This window comes from Nanorana parkeri, unplaced genomic scaffold, assembly GCF_000935625.1.
Source record: "Nanorana parkeri isolate BGI_ZX_2015 unplaced genomic scaffold, ASM93562v1 scaffold238, whole genome shotgun sequence".
NCBI lineage: Eukaryota > Metazoa > Chordata > Amphibia > Anura > Dicroglossidae > Nanorana > Nanorana parkeri.
Window position 1 is genome coordinate 492,501 of NW_017306506.1, and position 19,099 is coordinate 511,599.

At 43.3% G+C, this 19,099-nt stretch overlaps 1 protein-coding gene across 1 annotated transcript in view; it reads left to right on the plus strand.

Moving 5' to 3' along the window:
• Positions 1-19,099, plus strand: part of WDFY2 (WD repeat and FYVE domain containing 2) — an 81,008-nt gene that overhangs the window by 18,896 nt on the left and 43,013 nt on the right. The window contains exons 2-3 of the mRNA XM_018556460.1: positions 9,140-9,207; positions 10,717-10,790. Coding sequence (XP_018411962.1) covers positions 9,140-9,207; positions 10,717-10,790 — 142 coding nt within the window. The remainder of the gene's footprint in view (positions 1-9,139; positions 9,208-10,716; positions 10,791-19,099) is intronic.

The window sequence follows — 19,099 nt, forward strand, 5'->3', positions numbered from 1 at the left end:
TAGACTCCCCTATTCAGCTATGCTGAGCCACTCCCCTTGTACTCACAGAAGAATGCTGAAAGAGTGGCATCATGCCATATGAATGAGAATGAGGAGGAACCTGTGATGTCGCACAGCCTTGCTTAAGACACCATTGGGCTGATTTAAAAAAAAAGCTTCCCCCAGCGTATAGCTGGGCAAACTGCTTTTGCGTGGCATTACAGCTGCTAGATGGAGCTACAGGAACCTAGAGATTTCCTATGCTCCTTGGCCCCATCTAGCAGCTGTAGTGCACTGCGAACAATGTTCACCCAGCTATATACTAAGACAAAACTTTTGTGAATTGACTAAAGGTATAAAAAAAATAACATTTTTATTTTATTTTGTTAAAAGGTCGAGAGGATGCTGAGTAAGAGCTGAGCTTTAAAGTTTTTCTGTAATTACAAAGTCGTAGGCTACATGTGTGTGTGTGTGTGTGTGTGTGTGTGTATATGTATAATATATATAATGTGTATGTATATGTGTGTTATTTTGGTTTCTTTTTATTTGAAAAATCTCATGATCCTCTGGAGCAGACAGTTTTAGTACCTACAGACTTAAGCACCAGAATTGTTATTCGTCAGTTCCATCGTTCTGTAACTACACTTCCTGTGGGATCTGCCTTCCTTAGAAAAGACTGATTAGCTGACACAAATTACAACAGTTGCCATCCAGGTTATGTCTTGGAGGCAAGAGTGACCCAGATTTTGGGCCAATTGTACAGTTAACCGTTTCTTGTGTTACTTAGAAAATATGGGGATTGAAAGTGTAATTTAGTCAGGCACACGATGAAGACTGCCTGGGAGAAGACGATGAAACAATTCACGCAGCTTCTGTTAAGCTCACCAAAACCATTTGATAGTGGTTAGGCATGACTGCACAATGTGGCCACTGGACATGTCACAGGAATTCACAAAACTAGTCCATGTCTATGCAGCCAAAAGTGCTGGTAAAGTGCACTCAAAGATAATTAGCAGTAGGATAAATCCAACCTGGTCAACTGTTTCCTTCTGAGTGACCGATAACATGGCATTGTGCCCATTGGCATGGCAGCCAAAGTCTGATCTTCCTAAAATCGGCAAAATCAGAAGATGACCATCTAAAGCCTAGTGGCAGCTGTACAGCAGGTTGTAAACGTTTATCTGATTTCCAAATGGAATTAAAGAATAATTTTGAAATGGACAAAGAGGTGCCAGTTAATTATTAAGCACATAGACCCATGTGCTGGGGCTGTGCCAGAAAACCCTAGAAATGATACTGATGAGCAAATAAGACTCATGGGTCCTTGTGCTGAGCCTGTGCTAGACATCCTCAAAATTATGATGTGCCCATGAGGCAAATAGGCTCCAGTGCTGAGGCTGTGCTAGACACCCTCGATATGACGACGATGTACATATGAATCGCATGAGTTTTTGTGGTGAGACTGTGCTAAACAACCTCTATATGATCCCCGCACCCCCCTTGTGACGCCACTGCATATTGGGCACGTGGGCCCTTGTGTTGAGGCTGTGCAAAACTTTGTCAATATGATGATGATGTACATATGAGGCAAACTGGTCCTTGTTTTGAGGTTGCGCTAAACACCCTCTATATGATGATGATGTACATATGATGCACGTGGGTCCTTGTTCTGGGGCTGTGCTAGACACCCTCTATATAATGATGATGATGATGTACAGATGAGGCAAATAGGTCCTTGTGCCTTATCTATACAAATGTACTGTATATCAAAATGTGTTGGCTGGACATTGTGCTGTTATTGCAAATTCCAAAATGTTTAAAGCCCAACTTTAACTTATCATCATATAAAAACATCAGTCCTTTTTCATATTTAAAAAAATAACACCTCTGGCTGCTCTTCTCACCTGATCTCTAATAATCTAAAGCAACTTAAAGTATTAAACCCTCCTGTTTTTTTCTCACTAAAGTATCCAGGTCAATCCTGCAAACACATATCAGTATTTGTCCCCAGCCACTTGCATCTTGGAACATCAAAAGTAGCTTCCTCCTTATGCCCCAGTGCTGATTCCTTGAACTTCCGGTGGGGAGGCCCACACTGTAAACATCACTGTCACAGGACAGCCCACAGTTGGACTACAAGTTCCATCACCCTGGTGCTTGCAAGACCAGGAATGATTCAGAGCTGCTCTTTCCACCCATACACCTGCCAATCAATCCCTAGGAGGAGCTTCAGAATGAACCAGTCATAGAGTTCAGAGTTGCCTGTTCATGGAGCGTTGGTATGTCAGATTGCTTTGTCAGGTGGAAGTATGCTGGTAAGGGTGCCTCCAGGGGACCCTGCAAAAGAATGGAGCTGCCCTAAAAACGGATGCAGGGACTGCTGACTTTTACAAAGAAAATTACAAAGAGATTAAAGGACAAAAACAGAAGGCAATGATGAAAAACAGTAAGTGCAGATGTTTGCTACTGTATCTGTTTTGGAGGGTTTATGAACACTTCAAGAATCTGACTAAATTAAAGTGCATGTCCAGGCAAAACATTTGTATTAGTTGTGGATGGAGTAGGGGAGGATTATCAGGATTTTACTATCATCTGGAGCTCTGTTAGAGAGATTTCCCCTCACTTCCTGTCTTGCTTACTACAATTTTACCAGACAGGAAGTCTTCCTGTCAGGGAGGTAAGGAGCTCTCACAAGTGACAAGATCGCAAGCTGGGATGTCCCTATATTCTTTGGGCCACATGATGGGTGGCAGGCAGAACCTGCCACTCCCATTTCTGCCAGAGTTTCTCAGATTGCTAAGAACAGGACAGGGAGATGTGTAAGGGCCACACACATCTCCCCTCCCAGCTCTTAGCAACCTGGGACACTCCAGCCAGGCTTCCTGCCCAGCTCCTGGCAACCAGTGGCGTCACTGGTTGCCAGGAGCTGAGCAGGATGCTCTTGCCAATGTTTCCGCCCAGCTCTTGCCAACCAGTGATGTCAGTGGGCTGGGTGGAAAGCTGGGCGGTGCACCACTAGGACGCCGGCCAGAGCGCCATTAGCGTGCACCTCCATTACCTCATCAACAACTGCCCAGCCCTGACCACAAGAACCCACAACCCCCCTTATCAGGAGGCAATTATGCTAGGAACACCCCTGATTGCTCGTTTGATATTTCCCTAACGGAGCCGCAGATACTAATAAAAAAAACAGGCATTATAACCCTTCCTCATTATATCCGAATCCACAAAGCTTTTTAGTTGGAAGTACGGTACTCTTTAAATTGAAATCTGTTTGGTTGCTGGCAAGTTTCTTTGTTTTATGATTATTTGAAGTCTCTTGATGGAAGCTTGTGTAATGTTAGAACTGAATATGTCCTCACTATGTGAAGCATTCTGTTGCTGTCCTGTATACTGAAAGCTTTTCCTGTGTTTGCTGCACGCCTGAAGTTCTTGTTCTGTGACGGATCTCTTTATTTACTTTTGTGGTTTTAGAATATGCGGATGTCAAACAAAGCCTCTCCATTGTGTTATGTTTACTTCTACAGGACTACGAACATGGAGCGTCTACTCTCTATCCACCATAACTTGTATGATTACACTGCCTCACTGGGTCCCAAGCTCTACTCCATAGAAGCCATGGTCTCTATGTTCAGCATTGATGATTGCCAGAAACCCCGGAAAAGCTGTATGCAGTTTGGAATAAATGGCTCTTTAATATTAGGCATTATTAGCACTATACACCAGTGGTTCTGGATGTGTATATGGCTTTAGGTGTGTAAAGGAATGATTTTCCTGATTCTGCCTACTGTCCTGAAATGAAGCATAATCTTATTTGGAATGGGATGAGACATGTGAACACCTTCTGTTCTAGGAAGGCTTTACTGAGCCATGCACTGATTAGCCTGGAAGGCATTTAGATTCATTTAGTCTCTTCTCCCTATAACCTTTATGGGTATACTGTCTTGTATGGACACCACATGAAATACCGGAGAAGCAATCGTGGCCAGAGAAAACCATTTCAGGGTTATTATGGAGGAAGTAGAAGTATAATTTTTGGGAGGAGGTGGGATAGACTTCTTTGAAGAGATGATTTTTCAGGGATCGCATAAAGGCAGAAAGAGATAGTGGACAGATTGAGGTAGGAAGTTCTACAGGATGGGAGAGACCCTGGAGAAGTCCGGGAGGTAAGCATGGGAGGTGTCGAGGGAGCTAGAAAGCAGGAGGTCTTGGGAGGAGAAAAGTAATTTCTTTGATGTCCATGTGCTCATCTGTCTTGCATGCGTTGAGGAATTGGGAAAAAAAAATCAGATTCTCTGTATGGCCACACCACTTTCTTAGCATGTCATGCATTTAGCAGTGGGGGCGAGCACTGACGCATATAGCCTCCCACCAACTCTCTTCTAGTTGTGTGGTTTAGAGGGTCTACATTGGGGGTTTCCTGATACCATTTTTTCAAGACCAAGTACAAGTACTTTCCCTCAGGTACTCGCCGATACCAATTACCGATACTTTTTCTTACAGGGAGTGTGACATTTTTTTCTAAAACAATACAGACTAATGATTGTAGGGCAGTTTCTTTATAATTATGAAGAACTGTAACTCATGATTATTCAGCAATGGAGAATGGCAACCGGCTATAGAGGGCTACAAATAATTGATTATACAGCAATGGAGAATGGCAACCGGCTATAGAGGGCTACAAATAATTGATTATACAGCAATGGAGAATGGCAACCGGCTATAGAGGGCTACAAATAATTGATTATACAGCAATGGAGAATGGCAACCGGCTATAGAGGGCTACAAATAATTGATTATACAGCAATGGAGAATGGCAACCGGCTATAGAGGGCTACAAATAATTGATTATACAGCAATGGAGAATGGCAACCGGCTATAGAGGGCTACAAATAATTGATTATACAGCAATGGAGAATGGCAACCGGCTATAGAGGGCTACAAATAATTGATTATACAGCAATGGAGAATGGCAACCGGCTATAGAGGGCTACAAATAATTGATTATACAGCAATGGAGAATGGCAACCGGCTATAGAGGGCTACAAATAATTGATTATACAGCAATGGAGAATGGCAACCGGCTATAGAGGGCTACAAATAATTGATTATACAGCAATGGAGAATGGCAACCAGCAATAGAGGACTACAGATCCCATCAATCCATGATCAAACAGCAATTATGCAGGGCTGCTTTTGGGTCTCACCAGGGCTGCGTGCAGATCTCACTAGGGCTGCATTTGGGTCTCTCCAGGGCTCTGGAGGTGGGTGCCGGTCTGACCAGGTGAGATCTGGGCTCCGGGGCTGTACAGGCAGGTGTGGGGTCGTCCTGTGCTTTGCCTGCTCCGGGAAGTAGGAGGAGGCAATATATGGCCGGAACGGCACTGTCAAAGACATCTGCCTGAGGTCCCTAGCAAGCGCGGGACCTCAGTCAGCCGAGCTTGTTAAAAAATTTAAAGGGCCGCTATCGGCCTTTGGAATCGGCATTTTCGCGAGAACATGAAAATGTCCTGTATCGGTATTGGGACATCCCTAGTCTGCATTTATCAATTGCTTCACAGAATAAACCTCATTAGGTATGACATGCTTTGTGTAAGAAAAACAAAGAAATGTACAAATATGTGATGGCCACCCATTGAAGGACATTATGGTCAGCCCGGTGCCATTGGCACTGGAGTTGCCCAGGTTTTTTCCTCACCTTGCACTGTGTTGCTTTTACTGTTGCACTGTTACCAGCAGATAAGTTAGGTAGTACTTGGCAAATCCTTCTACTCTTCGGTGACTACCAAATGATTCTATTCTGAAGGAACGCTCTTTATCTTTGGTTTGTTAGCCTTTATTGAAAAGAACTTTGGCCACGGTTTTGGTTTGTTCTCTCATTATTTTTGTTCGTCTTCATGGTACTCCAATTTATATATCACATTATAGAATGAATCAGATAATTATTATTTATTTATTACAGGTATTTATATAGCGCCGACAATTTACGCAGCACTTTACATAGTTGCACATTCACATCAGTCCCTACCCTCAAGGAGCTTACAATCTAAGGTCCCTATGTCACATCCATACATACAAGGGCCAATTTAGAGAGGAGCCGATTAACCTTCCAGCAAACCCACACAAGCAAGGAGGAAACCCACACAAGCAAAGGGAGAACATGCGATCTCCTTGCAGATAGTGACCTGGCGGGGATTCAAACCGGGGACCCCCCAGTGCTGCAAGGCAGAAGCGCTAACCACTACATTTATAAGTAATGTTCATTGAAGGAAACCTGTGCTGAGGGAAATATGCAGGCTGCCATTACTGTCCTTCTGAAAATGCTAGTTGCTGTTATTCTGATCTACTCAGAGGAAGCGACTCAAAGTAATAAAGACAGAGACAGCCAGACACGTAGTATTTTTAGATGGAGGTGGGCAATGGCAGGCCTACAAATTTCTTCCGGTTGGTATGCCTTTTTTCCAGCCTAGGTATATTTATCTGTATAATCAGCTAACCAGCTCCAATCCAGGAGTGTCTCCCATGTAGAGATTACAGTTTGTAAGCTTCTTTGGTGGCAGAGGCTCTGCAGACTCTGTTAAAGGATGCAGGATTTGTCAGCTTAATATAAACTAGAAGAAGTGTGCCGGTTCATGAACGACGTGAAGGAGATGTGATGAAACAAGCATTGTGAAATAAATTATTATTATGCTCCAAAATATTTTCTTACCTTTTAAAAACCCTGCTTATACCGGTCTCTTCTGAGTAGCAGCTTCTGCTGGTTTTTGGCCTTCCAGGTCATCTCAATCCAGGTCATGGACATCAATGCCTTGCACCACATGTCACATGCAACGGGGCTCCTGGCTGTAGGGAAGGCTGGCAAAGTAGAAATATGGGTGGGATGTTAGGGAGGAGGGGTGGAGCTTTGAGGGAGTAGTGAAAAAACCGTGTACTAGATTCTGAGCACAGTGCTTCTCCATGTATGACTACAATGGGATGTATTAGAAATGCGGATTGAAATGTGGACACAGGCATACAGGAAATGAATGTGCATGTAGTTCTCATCTATTCAAGGGTTTTTGGGGGGTCTGAGTTGAAAACAGAAATCTAAAGATACAGGATGAGAGATGTTAAAATTGCATTCTGAAACAAATATTTTTTGTTTTAGGACTGTCTAGGCCAGGAGCCAGCAGGTTTTTTTTTAGGAGCCAGCTCCATTGACGACAACTAGAGAGAATCTCAAACGTTAGGCACCAATTTTTTTTTAAATCGCTTATAAATAGTTTTTTATTAAAGGTTTTCATATACAATACTAAAAAAAACAAGGGTACATGTGATGAAGATTGCTCTCCTACAAGTAGCACTGTTGTGACATTGCCAAATCTCCTGAAACGAGCAGTCAGAGGCAGCAGTGCCTTAGATCTCACACTGCAGATATCCAGTTAGGGCCATAGACACAGCAGAGCCTAGGCACACTAATATACTGGGAAGTGCACTGATTTTTTTGCAAAAGGAATTCAATATAAAGTGTATTTTTTTTCTGACTACTACATAGGCCACAATGAGCATTTTCTAGATATTCATTATAGCATACCAAACCTTCACTTTTTAAATTCAGGTTCACTTTAATATATAGGATACCGAGGATAAAACCGATTACATGCAAATAATATGTTCAGTTTCCCTTTGCTCAACTTTTGCTTCTGTCCTAATCTTTTCTTTAGGAATTTAAAGAAGCCCTTCTTCCTCCATCCATGGGTAAGAGGAGAGGCAGATAAACAATGTGATGGCTACTGTGTAGAACAGCGGTCGCCAACTGATGGTCCGTGAGAAAATTTTGGTGGTCCGCAGAAAAATCTGGACATTATTTGCATTTTTTATGTTTTATTATTAAATAAAACAAAAATAATATTCTAAGAAATTCTTATATTCTGAATGACAATTTTCACCTTTTTATATTGCACTAAATTCACAAACTGTACGAGAGAGGGGGGAACAAGAGAGGCGCATCAGGGTGACATCAGGGTAGTCTTAAGTTGTACGAGGCAACCGTTGCAGAGCCGTACGCTTCTGTATTGTTTTGAGCAGGGGCGGACTGGGCCGGGGACCCCTCTGATGCCGTGCAGGCTGGGCCGTCATTGAACTGGCACGGAGGCCCTGGGGCTGCCTCTCACTGACTCAAGCAGCGTCTGTCACAAGGAATGCGCGGCTCTCAGTACAGGCAGCACAGGCTGCCAGTGATCTGAGAAGCGTCGTGTTCCTCAACATAGCCGTAAAGCATTTACCATTTTGTTATAATTAAATAGGTGCATATTAATAAAATGGATGTTCTCTGATCATAATCTTACAAATGTATTTATCTTTTTAAACAATTCATATTAGCGGTCTGCGGGATTTAAAATGAGGAATTTAGTGGTCCGTGAGGTCCGAAAGTTTGGCGACCGCTGATGTAGAAGACCCAAAGGTCCAGTGTCTGACTGCTGGCAGTATAGTGATGGCTATACTATCGGTACTCAGAGAGAGCTCCAGGAAGTGATGTACGCCTCCTTGCACTTTAACTTCTATACCAGCAGATTTTAAATACTTTTATTTTTTTTCCTGGAGTCCTTCTTCTTTAACAAATGGTATCATTCATGTGTGGTAATGCCCTTTGCACCATGTGTTATGCAATACCCGTTGTTGTCCAACTTCCCAGCTGAGGGTACTTTGTATTTGGTTGCTCGCACATAAAATATATTAATCTTCAGCTCCTAAAATTTCTTCTTGAATAAGATTAATGTAGGTTGTTTACACAAATTCCACTAAGGAAAGTGGTGCAGAATGAAATAGAGAGGCTGCCATAACTGGCCTCCTTCTGAAAATGCCAGCTGCCTGGCAGTAGTACTGATCCTCTGAATTCTTTACATTCTGAGCCCTCAACATGGAGCCAGCATGCAGCAGATACAGTGAGACCTCCTGATCTGCATACTTGTTCCAGATCAGTGCCTCAGAAGGAACTGAAGTTATTAGCTCAGCATCACAGCCAGGTAAACTGAATTTTTAGAAGGGGAGATTGGTAATGGCAGCCTCTAATGGCAGCCTCTGTGTTTCTCAACACTCATTGGATTTATAAGATTTTCTGCTCTATGGTACATCTCTTTGTAGTGAAACGATATGTGTCTCACCAATGTTATTTTTTCAGGACAGTACGTGTTTGGATGAAGAGAGACAGTGGTCAGTTCTGGCCTAGTATATTTCATGCCATGCCAGGTAAGTTGTTGGCTACAAGTGATATCAATAAACCTATTGTGCAGGACTTGTCTGCTCCAGATGTGTTTTTTTAGTGCAAGCGTTAACAATGGAAATGCATTGTTTTCAGTAGATTTCTACCTATGTTTTGTATAGCAATACTTTGGGGGGGAAAAGTACAACACATTGCCTTTGGATATGCTGAACTAGGGGGTGGCCCATAACAACCAGCAAATGGGAACAATTAAAATACTGTTAGGTCTTATGACCCTTTCTATCCTATATGTTGTATATTTTTTCTTCCCCAGCCAAATCACTCTTCCAGGACACACATTGTTCTTTCCCTTTGTAAGATCACACCTCCAGCAGACATATATTGGTCTGTCCCTTGTATCCTTCCTACAGTGCACACTCACATTGGTCTTTCCCTCTTTTCGCATACACATTGGTCTTTCCCCCATGTCCCTCCTCTCGCATTCACATTGGTCTTTCCCCAGTTAGATCCCACCTCCAGCACACACATTGGTCTTTACCGTGTATCCCTCCTCCATCACCCATACACATTGGTCTTTCCCCAGTTAGATCCCACTCCCAGCACACACATTGGTCTTTACCCTCTTTCCCTCCTCCAGCACCATAAACATTGGTCTTTCCCCAGTGAGATCCCACCTCCAGCACACACATTGGTCTTTACCCTGTTTCCCTCCTCCAGCACCATAAACATTGGTCTTTCCCCAGTTAGATCCCACTCCCAGCACACACATTGGTCTTTACCCTGTTTCCCTCCTCCAGCACCATAAACATTGATCTTTCCCCAGTGAGATCCCACCTCCAGCACACACATTGGTCTTTACCCTGTATCCCTCATTCAGCACACTCATTGGTTGTTCCCCTCTATTCCACCTCCAGCGCACACACATTTGTCTTTCCCCTGCATCCCTTCCCTAGCACACAATTTTTCATGTTTCTCCTCCAGAGACTCCTCAGTCTGCAGTCACACACTCCCACCACACAAACTGTACATTGAACACTGTCTATGTCCTACCCAGATACATTGCACACTGAGCTCACACATTAGTCTGGAGGTTTAGCACTGAGTGAAAACTCAGTTCAGCAGCAATCTTCAACCTTCTTCCCTTCTGCAGAAGTAAATGTTTAATTCCTGTCGTGCAGAATGGTTTTGTGTGTCTTAGGACACACATTGGTCTCTCTCCTGTATCCTGCCCCCAGCAAATGCACTTCACTTCCCAGCATCTGTACCAGCTATAATGTGCCTCCTCCAGTACACACGGCTCTCTAGCCAGGCTTACAGCTGCAAAGTATGAGCATCAATCCATGTGTGACCAGTCTGCGGTGTATGTGCATTAACCTGATCAGCTGCTACAGAAGTGTTAACCCCTCAGTCCCTCCTCTTATAAGTGTTAACCGCTCAGTGACTTGTCTGCAGTATATGCGGTCTGCTTTAGGGTGTTGGCAGTATCTATTACAACCTTTATGGTGCTAACAGCACTCCACGTTTATATCTTTCAGGTCCATGTTCATGTATGTCTTTTAATCCAGAAACCCGGAGGCTGTCCATAGGTCTGGACAATGGTACTATATCAGTAAGTACAAAATAAGTTGTACTTCTCTGTTACATCACCTGCATTCGAATTAAAGCTATTCTAGTAAAGTGGTAAGGCATCTAGAGACGCTAGTCTTTGTACATGTTGCACCTCATACCATATTTTGCCACTAATTACTATTTTCTAAGCAATATCCATATTCAGTCATTAAATTATAAGCATTTTGTCTCTTAGATTCCATATATTAGGCATGAGAAACCTTCCAATTATGATGTCATGCTTTATGTTGGGCAGGGGTAGGCAACCTTGGCACTCCAGCTGTGATAAAACTCCCATGAGGCATTGCAAGACTCTGACAGCCACAGGCATGACTCCTAGAGTCGGAGGCATGATGGGATTTTTAGTTTCACCACAGCTGAAGTGCCAAGATTGTCTACCCCTGATCTAGGCTCTAGTAGCCAATCAGTAGGCCTGAGCAATGTCACCTGATGGGAGTGATGTCACCGCCCCTTTTTTTCCAGGTACCCAACACCATTAATTTTATTTTTATTTTAGGACAGATAGGCCTTTTATTTGATAGTACATTTTAATGTATAATATTTTGATTTCCTTGGTTTGTCTTGGCAATAAAAAAATAAGACAAAAATAATACATACATTTAGCCCAAAATATAATCAACAATGTCTACTGATGAAAATTATGTCGTAATATGTACCATAGAGGTATAGTAAAGGTCAAAGTTGAAAGTATGCATTTTACTTTAGAAGAGCTTTATTCCCCTTCTGATGCTACATTGTATCGCATGAAGGGTGGAAAAAATGGTTCTTGTAAACGGTCAGTAACATTGAGGCCCGGTTCACACCTGGGCGTTTTGTAGTGCGTTCCTACGCTCTGCAAAACGCTCAAACACCGAAATCCCATTATTTCCTATGGGTATGGTTCACACCTGGGCGTATTACAGGCCGTATGAACGCGCACATAACGTCCTACGCCCAAAGAAGTACAGGAGCTTCTTTGGGGCGTTTTTGTCGCGCGTTTCCATTGGGATACAGACAAGTAGCGCGTTTTTTTTACCGTGAATCGCGTGACACGAAAAGCGCGACAAACGCGCATATTCGATACGCCTAGGTGTGAACCCAGCCTAAGAGATGATGTCATGCAATCAGCCAGCAATAGATCACTATAGCAGTGATCTGTTGCCGCAGGGAGGTGCTGCACGGAGCTGTAACAGCTCTTTCCCAGCCTTCATACACACTTGTTACATCACTACAATCCCGATGTAAACAGTATGTGGAAAAACAGTGTTTACATTCACTTCTACAGCGCATTACTATGGAGTGATGTGTAGAACTCTGTAAAACTAAGACTCCAGCCAAACATTTTGAAAAGAGTGGAGGAGGGTTTAGTAATTTGTCATGTATTTTACAGGCCTCCTTTTACCTAATTAGGGACATTTCCTCTTCTTTCCTTTTTCAGTAACAACTTTTTATAGTGTGACACAAAGCTTGTCAGGACAGGAAGTGAGGGTAGATCAGCCTATCCGGGACACATGCAGCAATAAAAACGTACCCCTCCCATTCATTAACAAATGCTAAAAAAAATGATCTGAAGCTGGATTTGCCTTCTAAAGCTTGACAGCCCTTCATTTCCATTTCTGTACCATTTGCAAATATATTACCTATCGCAGCTCCAGGACCGGCCACAATCGTGTTTGCCATCAGGGAGACATTGTAGGTTTTTTCCCTAACAAATTATTTGCTTCTGCTTTTTTTTGCTAAAACAATGGTGTTTGACCTCCATGGTTCACCACTTCCACGTAGCTGCCAGTTGTTAAAGAACAACTACAGCCAAAGCACACATCTCCATAAGCTTTATTTATAGCCCCTTCCTTGTGTCTGCAATTTGCATCTGGACTTACTGGCAGGAGATTCATTGATCCACATCAGGTTTTAACCTAACATAACCCTATAGACCTGCCTGTGACATAAATGGTTGTATTATGCAGACGTTGATCTTTAAAGTGACACTAAACTCAGGCATTAAATCTTAAAATACATTAAAGTACCTGAACTATTAACAAAAATGTATCTTATTTGGGTATCACTCGGCTGTAGATCCTCAAATCATCTCTGAATTGGTGCTGACACTCCTTCCTTCTGGAGGGGGGCTACTTGTTCCCCACGGTCCCCTGTGTGTGCTGTAAAGTAGTCACCACTCCAAGCTCACTCCCGTAATAAACTGCAGTCTAAATACAAATGATCTAACTAAAGGTGTATTCCATCACAGGAGTGAGTTTGAAGCAGTGACTACTTTACAACACACAGGGACCATGGGGAACAAAAGTAGCCACCCTCCAGAAGGAAGGACAGTGTCAGCACCAATTCAGAGATGATTTGAGGATCTACAGCCGAGTGATACACCAATAAGATACATTTCTGTTAATAGTTAAGGTACTTGAATGCATTTTTAAATTTGAACTCCTGAGTTTAGAGTCACTTTAGTATAGATTAGTGAATCTGTGAACATTCATGAATTGTGTCATAACCCCAGTATAACGTTTAGGGCAGCTTCATGTACATTCTTCTAGTGAACTTTACAAAGATATAAAAACACCAGTTAATACACTTGTGTATTCATACAATTCTCATAATTCATTTTTAGATGCCTGTAGTGTAAGTTCCTGAATTGTTCTTGATATCAGCCTCATGTAATTGCTTGCCCAGACTGGGAAAGGGAGGGTGTTAGGAGCTCAGACTCTTCTGCATGCACATGTGCTGACATGAGCCGAGAGTCAAGGTATTTCCTTATCAGCCTGCTGCTGCTGCTTCTTTGTCCAATCAGCAACCTGGGAGTGCTTTCATTCAGCATTTTCTAACAACTTAAAGGAGAACTATGAGGCGAGTGCTTTTCACTCACCTCATAGTTCTAGCCGACCTGTGACAATGAGACTGTCATAGGTCGGCTCAGTAGATCGGGAGGTGAGCGAACACATACCGGCGTTCGCTCAACCTCTCGATCCTGTCACGGCTCTCTGCCGTGACAGGGGAGGGGCTGGATTCCTCCCTACCCGCTCCGATCCGCCAGCGCTGACTGGCGGAACGGACAGGGGAGGGGGCGGGTACAGCTGGCTCTGCCTCTAGATAGGCAGAGCCAGCTGTCACTCACGCAGCTGGGCGGATCCCGGCACAATTGTCTGTAGCTGTAGCTCGCGGTATACTGAGCCTAGGGTGACGGGAGGATGGTAGTTTGCGGGAGGTTACCCTAAGGAGAACTATGGGGAAAAGCTGTAGCTCGCGGTATACTGAGCCTAGGGTGACGGGAGGATGCTAGTTTGCGGGAGGTCACCCTAAGGAGAACTATGGGGAAAAGCTGTAGCTCGCGGTATACTGAGCCTAGGGTGACGGGAGGACGCTAGTTACGGGAGGTTACCCTAAGGACAACTTTGGGGAAAAGCCTTAGCCCCATAGTTCTCCTTTAAGCTGCTGTTGATGTTGAGAATCTAGTTGTGCTGTCTGGCAGGAATTTCTTGATCAAAACAAAGGCTGAACAGAATTTCAATCCCTTCACACATTTGTGTTTCAGCAATGTGTATAGCCATTCACCTCTGACCGCTATGACAAGCAGTGATTTCTCTTTTTTTTTTTTTTAATTATTGCACACTTGTATGAAAGTCAAAGAGCCATCATTATAGTCTATTTATTTTTTTCACAGGAAGAGTTTTTTTTTTTTTTTGATCTTTTGAATTTAAAGTTCAGTTTTAGTTCATATAATGCTTAAGAACATTATTTGTTACATGGTTCATAGAAGGGGGTTGATTTATGAAGAATTAACAGGGCCATTACCCTGGGAATATCTGTGAATGTTCGTCCTGTGTGAAATATTTGCACAAAAGAACATTATTTAGTTTTTCCCTTCACAAGTGTAATTTAAACATGAATGTTCTTATTGTAATATTGCATTATGGCCACTAGATGGCACTGATGAGCATAGAAAATACATGCTTATCTTCTATGCTCTTTTAGCACTATTTAGTGGCGGCCATAATGCAATGTTACAACCAGAACATTTAAATTTGATTACACTTGTGAAAGCAAAAAAACAAAAGAACGTTTATATGTTTATGCATATATTTTCGAAGGACAAACTTTCTACTACATATATCGGTAAAACTATAGCCGTACATATATGCAACAACACCTGAGGGTTTAATAACACTTTAAAGCAGGGGTGCCCATAAGATCGATCGCGATCTACCAGTCGATCGCAAATCTATTGCTGGTAGATCGCGTGTCGACTCCCTATCCCACGCTCCGTGTACCCGAATGTGTCAGATGCTAAAGCATCCGACACATTCGTCTCTCCCCTCCTGTCTGAAGCGGCCAACAACCTTTCCTACCGCGCGTGGCCGCCTCTACCCGCACAGACACTGAGGCACTTTGCCCACACACTCGGCCCGCCCCTCCATCTTCGTCAGCGTCCAATAATCATTGCCTCCTGCACGTAGTGGCATCGGCTGCTCCTCCCTCTCTTCAGTGTGCACGTTTGACTGGCCCCTCCCCGCCCGTAGCTTTGGACACCTCTGACCCGCTCCAGTCTGCAGCATCAAGCACGTTGGGACCACACCTGAAGAGCCAGAAGCAGGTAGGCTATTAGCTTGAGTGGGATCTGACAGTATAGTTAAGGGGCTGCACAGTTAAGACTTCTAGAGCCTCCTTCACACCATCCTCAGTGCGTTCCGGCGCTATTGTGGCCGGAATGTACCGGATCGCATTGCGGCCGGCTCAGTTTGTTGTGGGGTGGGAGGGGGTGTGGTGATGTGTTGAAGTGAATGACACCGCAGCCATGCCCTCCTGCCGCAATGCGATCTGCCGCACGGAAACGAAAGGCACATCAATGCCTGCGGTCCGGTCAGAAAAAAATAGTGCTAGCAGCATTTTTTCTGACTGGACCGGATTTCAGGCACTGATGTGCCTTGCGTTCCCGTGTGGGCGATCACATTGCGGTCGAAGGGCGTGGCTGCGATGCCATTCACTTCAACACATCACCACACCCCCTCCCACCCCAGAACAAACTGAGCCGGCCGCAATGCGATCCAGTGCGTTCCGTCCACAATAGCGCCAGAACGCACTGAGGATGGTGTGAATTAGGCTTTAGGGCTGGTTCACACCACAAACAGTGCGTTTCAGAGCAGTCAGGCTCTGGCACGCACTGTATTGCACTCCGGTCGGTTGCCTGCGTTCAGGGGCGATCACCCGAACGCGTGGCACATTGGTGCCTGGGTTCCGGTCTAGTGCGATCTGCAAAAATGCTGCAAGCACTAATTTTGCAGATTGCACTGAACCGGAACGCAGGCACTAATGTGCCACGCATTCAGGTGAAGGTTATTGCAATACGGGTGGGGGGCATTGCTATGGTGACATTAACTTCAATGCACTGCCACGCAACTGAACAAACTGAAGAGAGATGCTGAAGAGAGATGCTGCAGATTCTGTCTGCTCCAGTTTACCCCCCCCCCCCCAATGTGTTTTCATTTGACATTTGGTTTGTTTGAAGCTGTACTGTTAAGTTACCCACAGCAGCTCTGCATCATGGACACTGACAGCAGCAGAGTATTTAAGCTTCTACCATGGTGCTGGGTCAGGAAACCAGAACACTGTGTGAGCTGCTGTTTAGAGCTGATAGGTACAGTTTTCTACACTTTATTGCACTTGCCTTAATTCCCTAATGCCGAAAATTTGACTGCATTGGAGCTCAACTATTTGCCCTACCCTTTCCCTCTAATACCTGTGTAATTTAATGAAAGTAGACCTCCCTGACATAAACACTTGGGATATACAAGCCTGCATGCTATTGTTACAATAAAGAAACAATAACTTTGTGATCAGATTGTGTTTTGTACAGTCAGCTTTTGTATAAAGTGAAATATAAGCCTAATAGGTAGCAATTAAATCTTTTATTGTCCACCCTGTTAGTAGCTAGATTAGGTTCCTTCACTGGTAGAATGTTACCTATGTACTGAGCTCAGGACTCAGCTACTAAGCATTTATTTTTAGCTTCCTTTGCATTTCACATCATATATGTGGCCATCAATCCTATTTCAGACTGATCCTTTTAGATGTCAGTTGTGTATCCTCAAAATACCTTGTTCCTGCTGCTTTACTTGGCCATATTAGGTCTTCCTTTTTGTCTTACTGACTTGAATAGGGCAAAACAATTCTATCCGGCCTGGACAGAAAATAGATAAGAATAACATACCCAATACCAGGACAATTTCTGCAAAGGGAAACCGTTATTCAATGGAAGCTGCTTTTCTTGAGTCCTATAAAAAAAAGTCATAGCTCCCAATGGTTTCTTGTGTCAGAGCTAGCATCTGAAGTCAGATAATGTCTGCTTTTATCAGTTTTATTTTATTTAATCTTTTAAAAGGGATCTTACCACTGTTGTGGTTGATTTCTCCATTATAGAACACATGGAGCAAATAGCCATAGCTTTAAACTGCAGTTGTGATGGTTTCCCAGCATATCGCCCTGCATGGATCTCATGCTACTACATATGTGTAAGACACTTTGCTGTACTGCGGCACCCGAGTCTTAGAAGGGTCTGGTCTGCATAGCCATCGAGGGACAACATTTCTTAAAATGTACAATTGATATCGTTAACAAGGACGCTACTGCAAGGGCACCTATCTTCCTCACCGGTAGAAGCCTAAAGAACAGACTGCACAGTGTTCTCCTTCCTTATCTTTTAGGAAATGTTCCTTTTGTTTCTCCATTCCTGCGTCCTCGTCTTCTAGACCCCTCCAAGCTTGACTCCTAGTACAATGCAAGGTCTGGGGCTCAAAATCTGCCAAATCCTCAGACAAGCCTTCCTTGGCATGATGGTGCACCCCAACTCACCACAGTAGGGGGACGTCTGTTAAGGTTTGTGGAGGCTTGGACAGCCTCCATCTTAGACTCTTGGGTGGAATTGGTGGTATCCCAGGGGCTACAAACGAGTTGGGAAATAGCCATTTTGTATAACTGTTGTATATGTGCTACCCTACAGGAAGTATCATTGCTTACATGCAGGGTAGCCCAAAAGATTTGTAAAGTCGGGTATACAGGGGTAGATTTCCCCACGAACGTTTGTATATGAAATCCCGTCGGAACGTTCGATTAATACGGTCAGAGTCCTGGCGATTTTCTTTTGAAAATGTGTTTGATTTTCGTTTTTATTTAACATTTGGTTTTGGAATGAATGGAGGGTTCCCAACAAAAACAACATTCACTGTTAGAATTTCATTAGTTTGAGAAACATTTTCTAACATGCTCCTACAAATTTTTTCATCACTGCGGTCGAAATCGATCATCAATTTTGCTGCATCAGTGATTTAGAAAGTCGAACGAATGTTCTGAAAGCGATTTTGTTTGTTCGAAATTTTAACCGTGTACCTTCTAATTAATACTAAAGTTTGTGATTAGCACAGCCTGGGGGACCACACACATACAACTGGTGTTATCTCCTTATTAGACAATGATGGGGCAGCAGGACTCTGTCATCAGCTCTGCTTGCTCTGCATTCTACTTTTGTAGCCCATGTGCATGCAGCAGAACCTGGCTGGGATCTAGTTCTTTCTCCTCCTCTCATTTGAAGTGTTTGCAGGGATAACTGTAGACTGATACAAGACACATTTAGGCACTTATTATTAAGTTATTATTGATATTATCATTATTATTTTTTACACAACTGCAGGAAATAATGTTTTGGGTTTTTTTTTTTTATCTGCCTGGAGTTCAGCTTTCAGTGCATGTGTAGACTATAGCTATGTTTAATAGTGAGTGAAGATCTATCCTTTATCGGAAATTAAAATCAGTTTTTGCTTCCTGTCAGTAATACAGTTATAAGCAGTTCTGCTTCTAACTTATGTTAACCCTTTAAGCTAGTCAGTCCTTCACTCTCTTGTGTACTGTATATTCCAGCTGCCTACTGTATAGAATCTCCACTTCCTCATAGTAGGGTGACTGTATGCTTTTTACAGTAGTGAGAAATGAGCAATGGGTGATGATTCAGCAGTCTTTGGGAACGTTTCGACCTCAGCAGTCCCCTGGCTGACAGAAATACAAGATTCACTATGGCTACACACATCCCAAGTACCATCATGTGGCTATAAAGGGCCAAAAATGTGCTATAATTGTTCCAGGTAGGAAACGCACATATAGAAAATACTTTTAGGAAGAAGAATACCCTTTAAAAATAATTTCTTTGCTATCTGTGTGATGAGTGTTGTATATTGTCTAAGCAACACTTACTGCAGTTTTCTGTAATGTTTTCGCTGGTGGTCAGCGGTAGGGAAACTGTAGATCAGCATA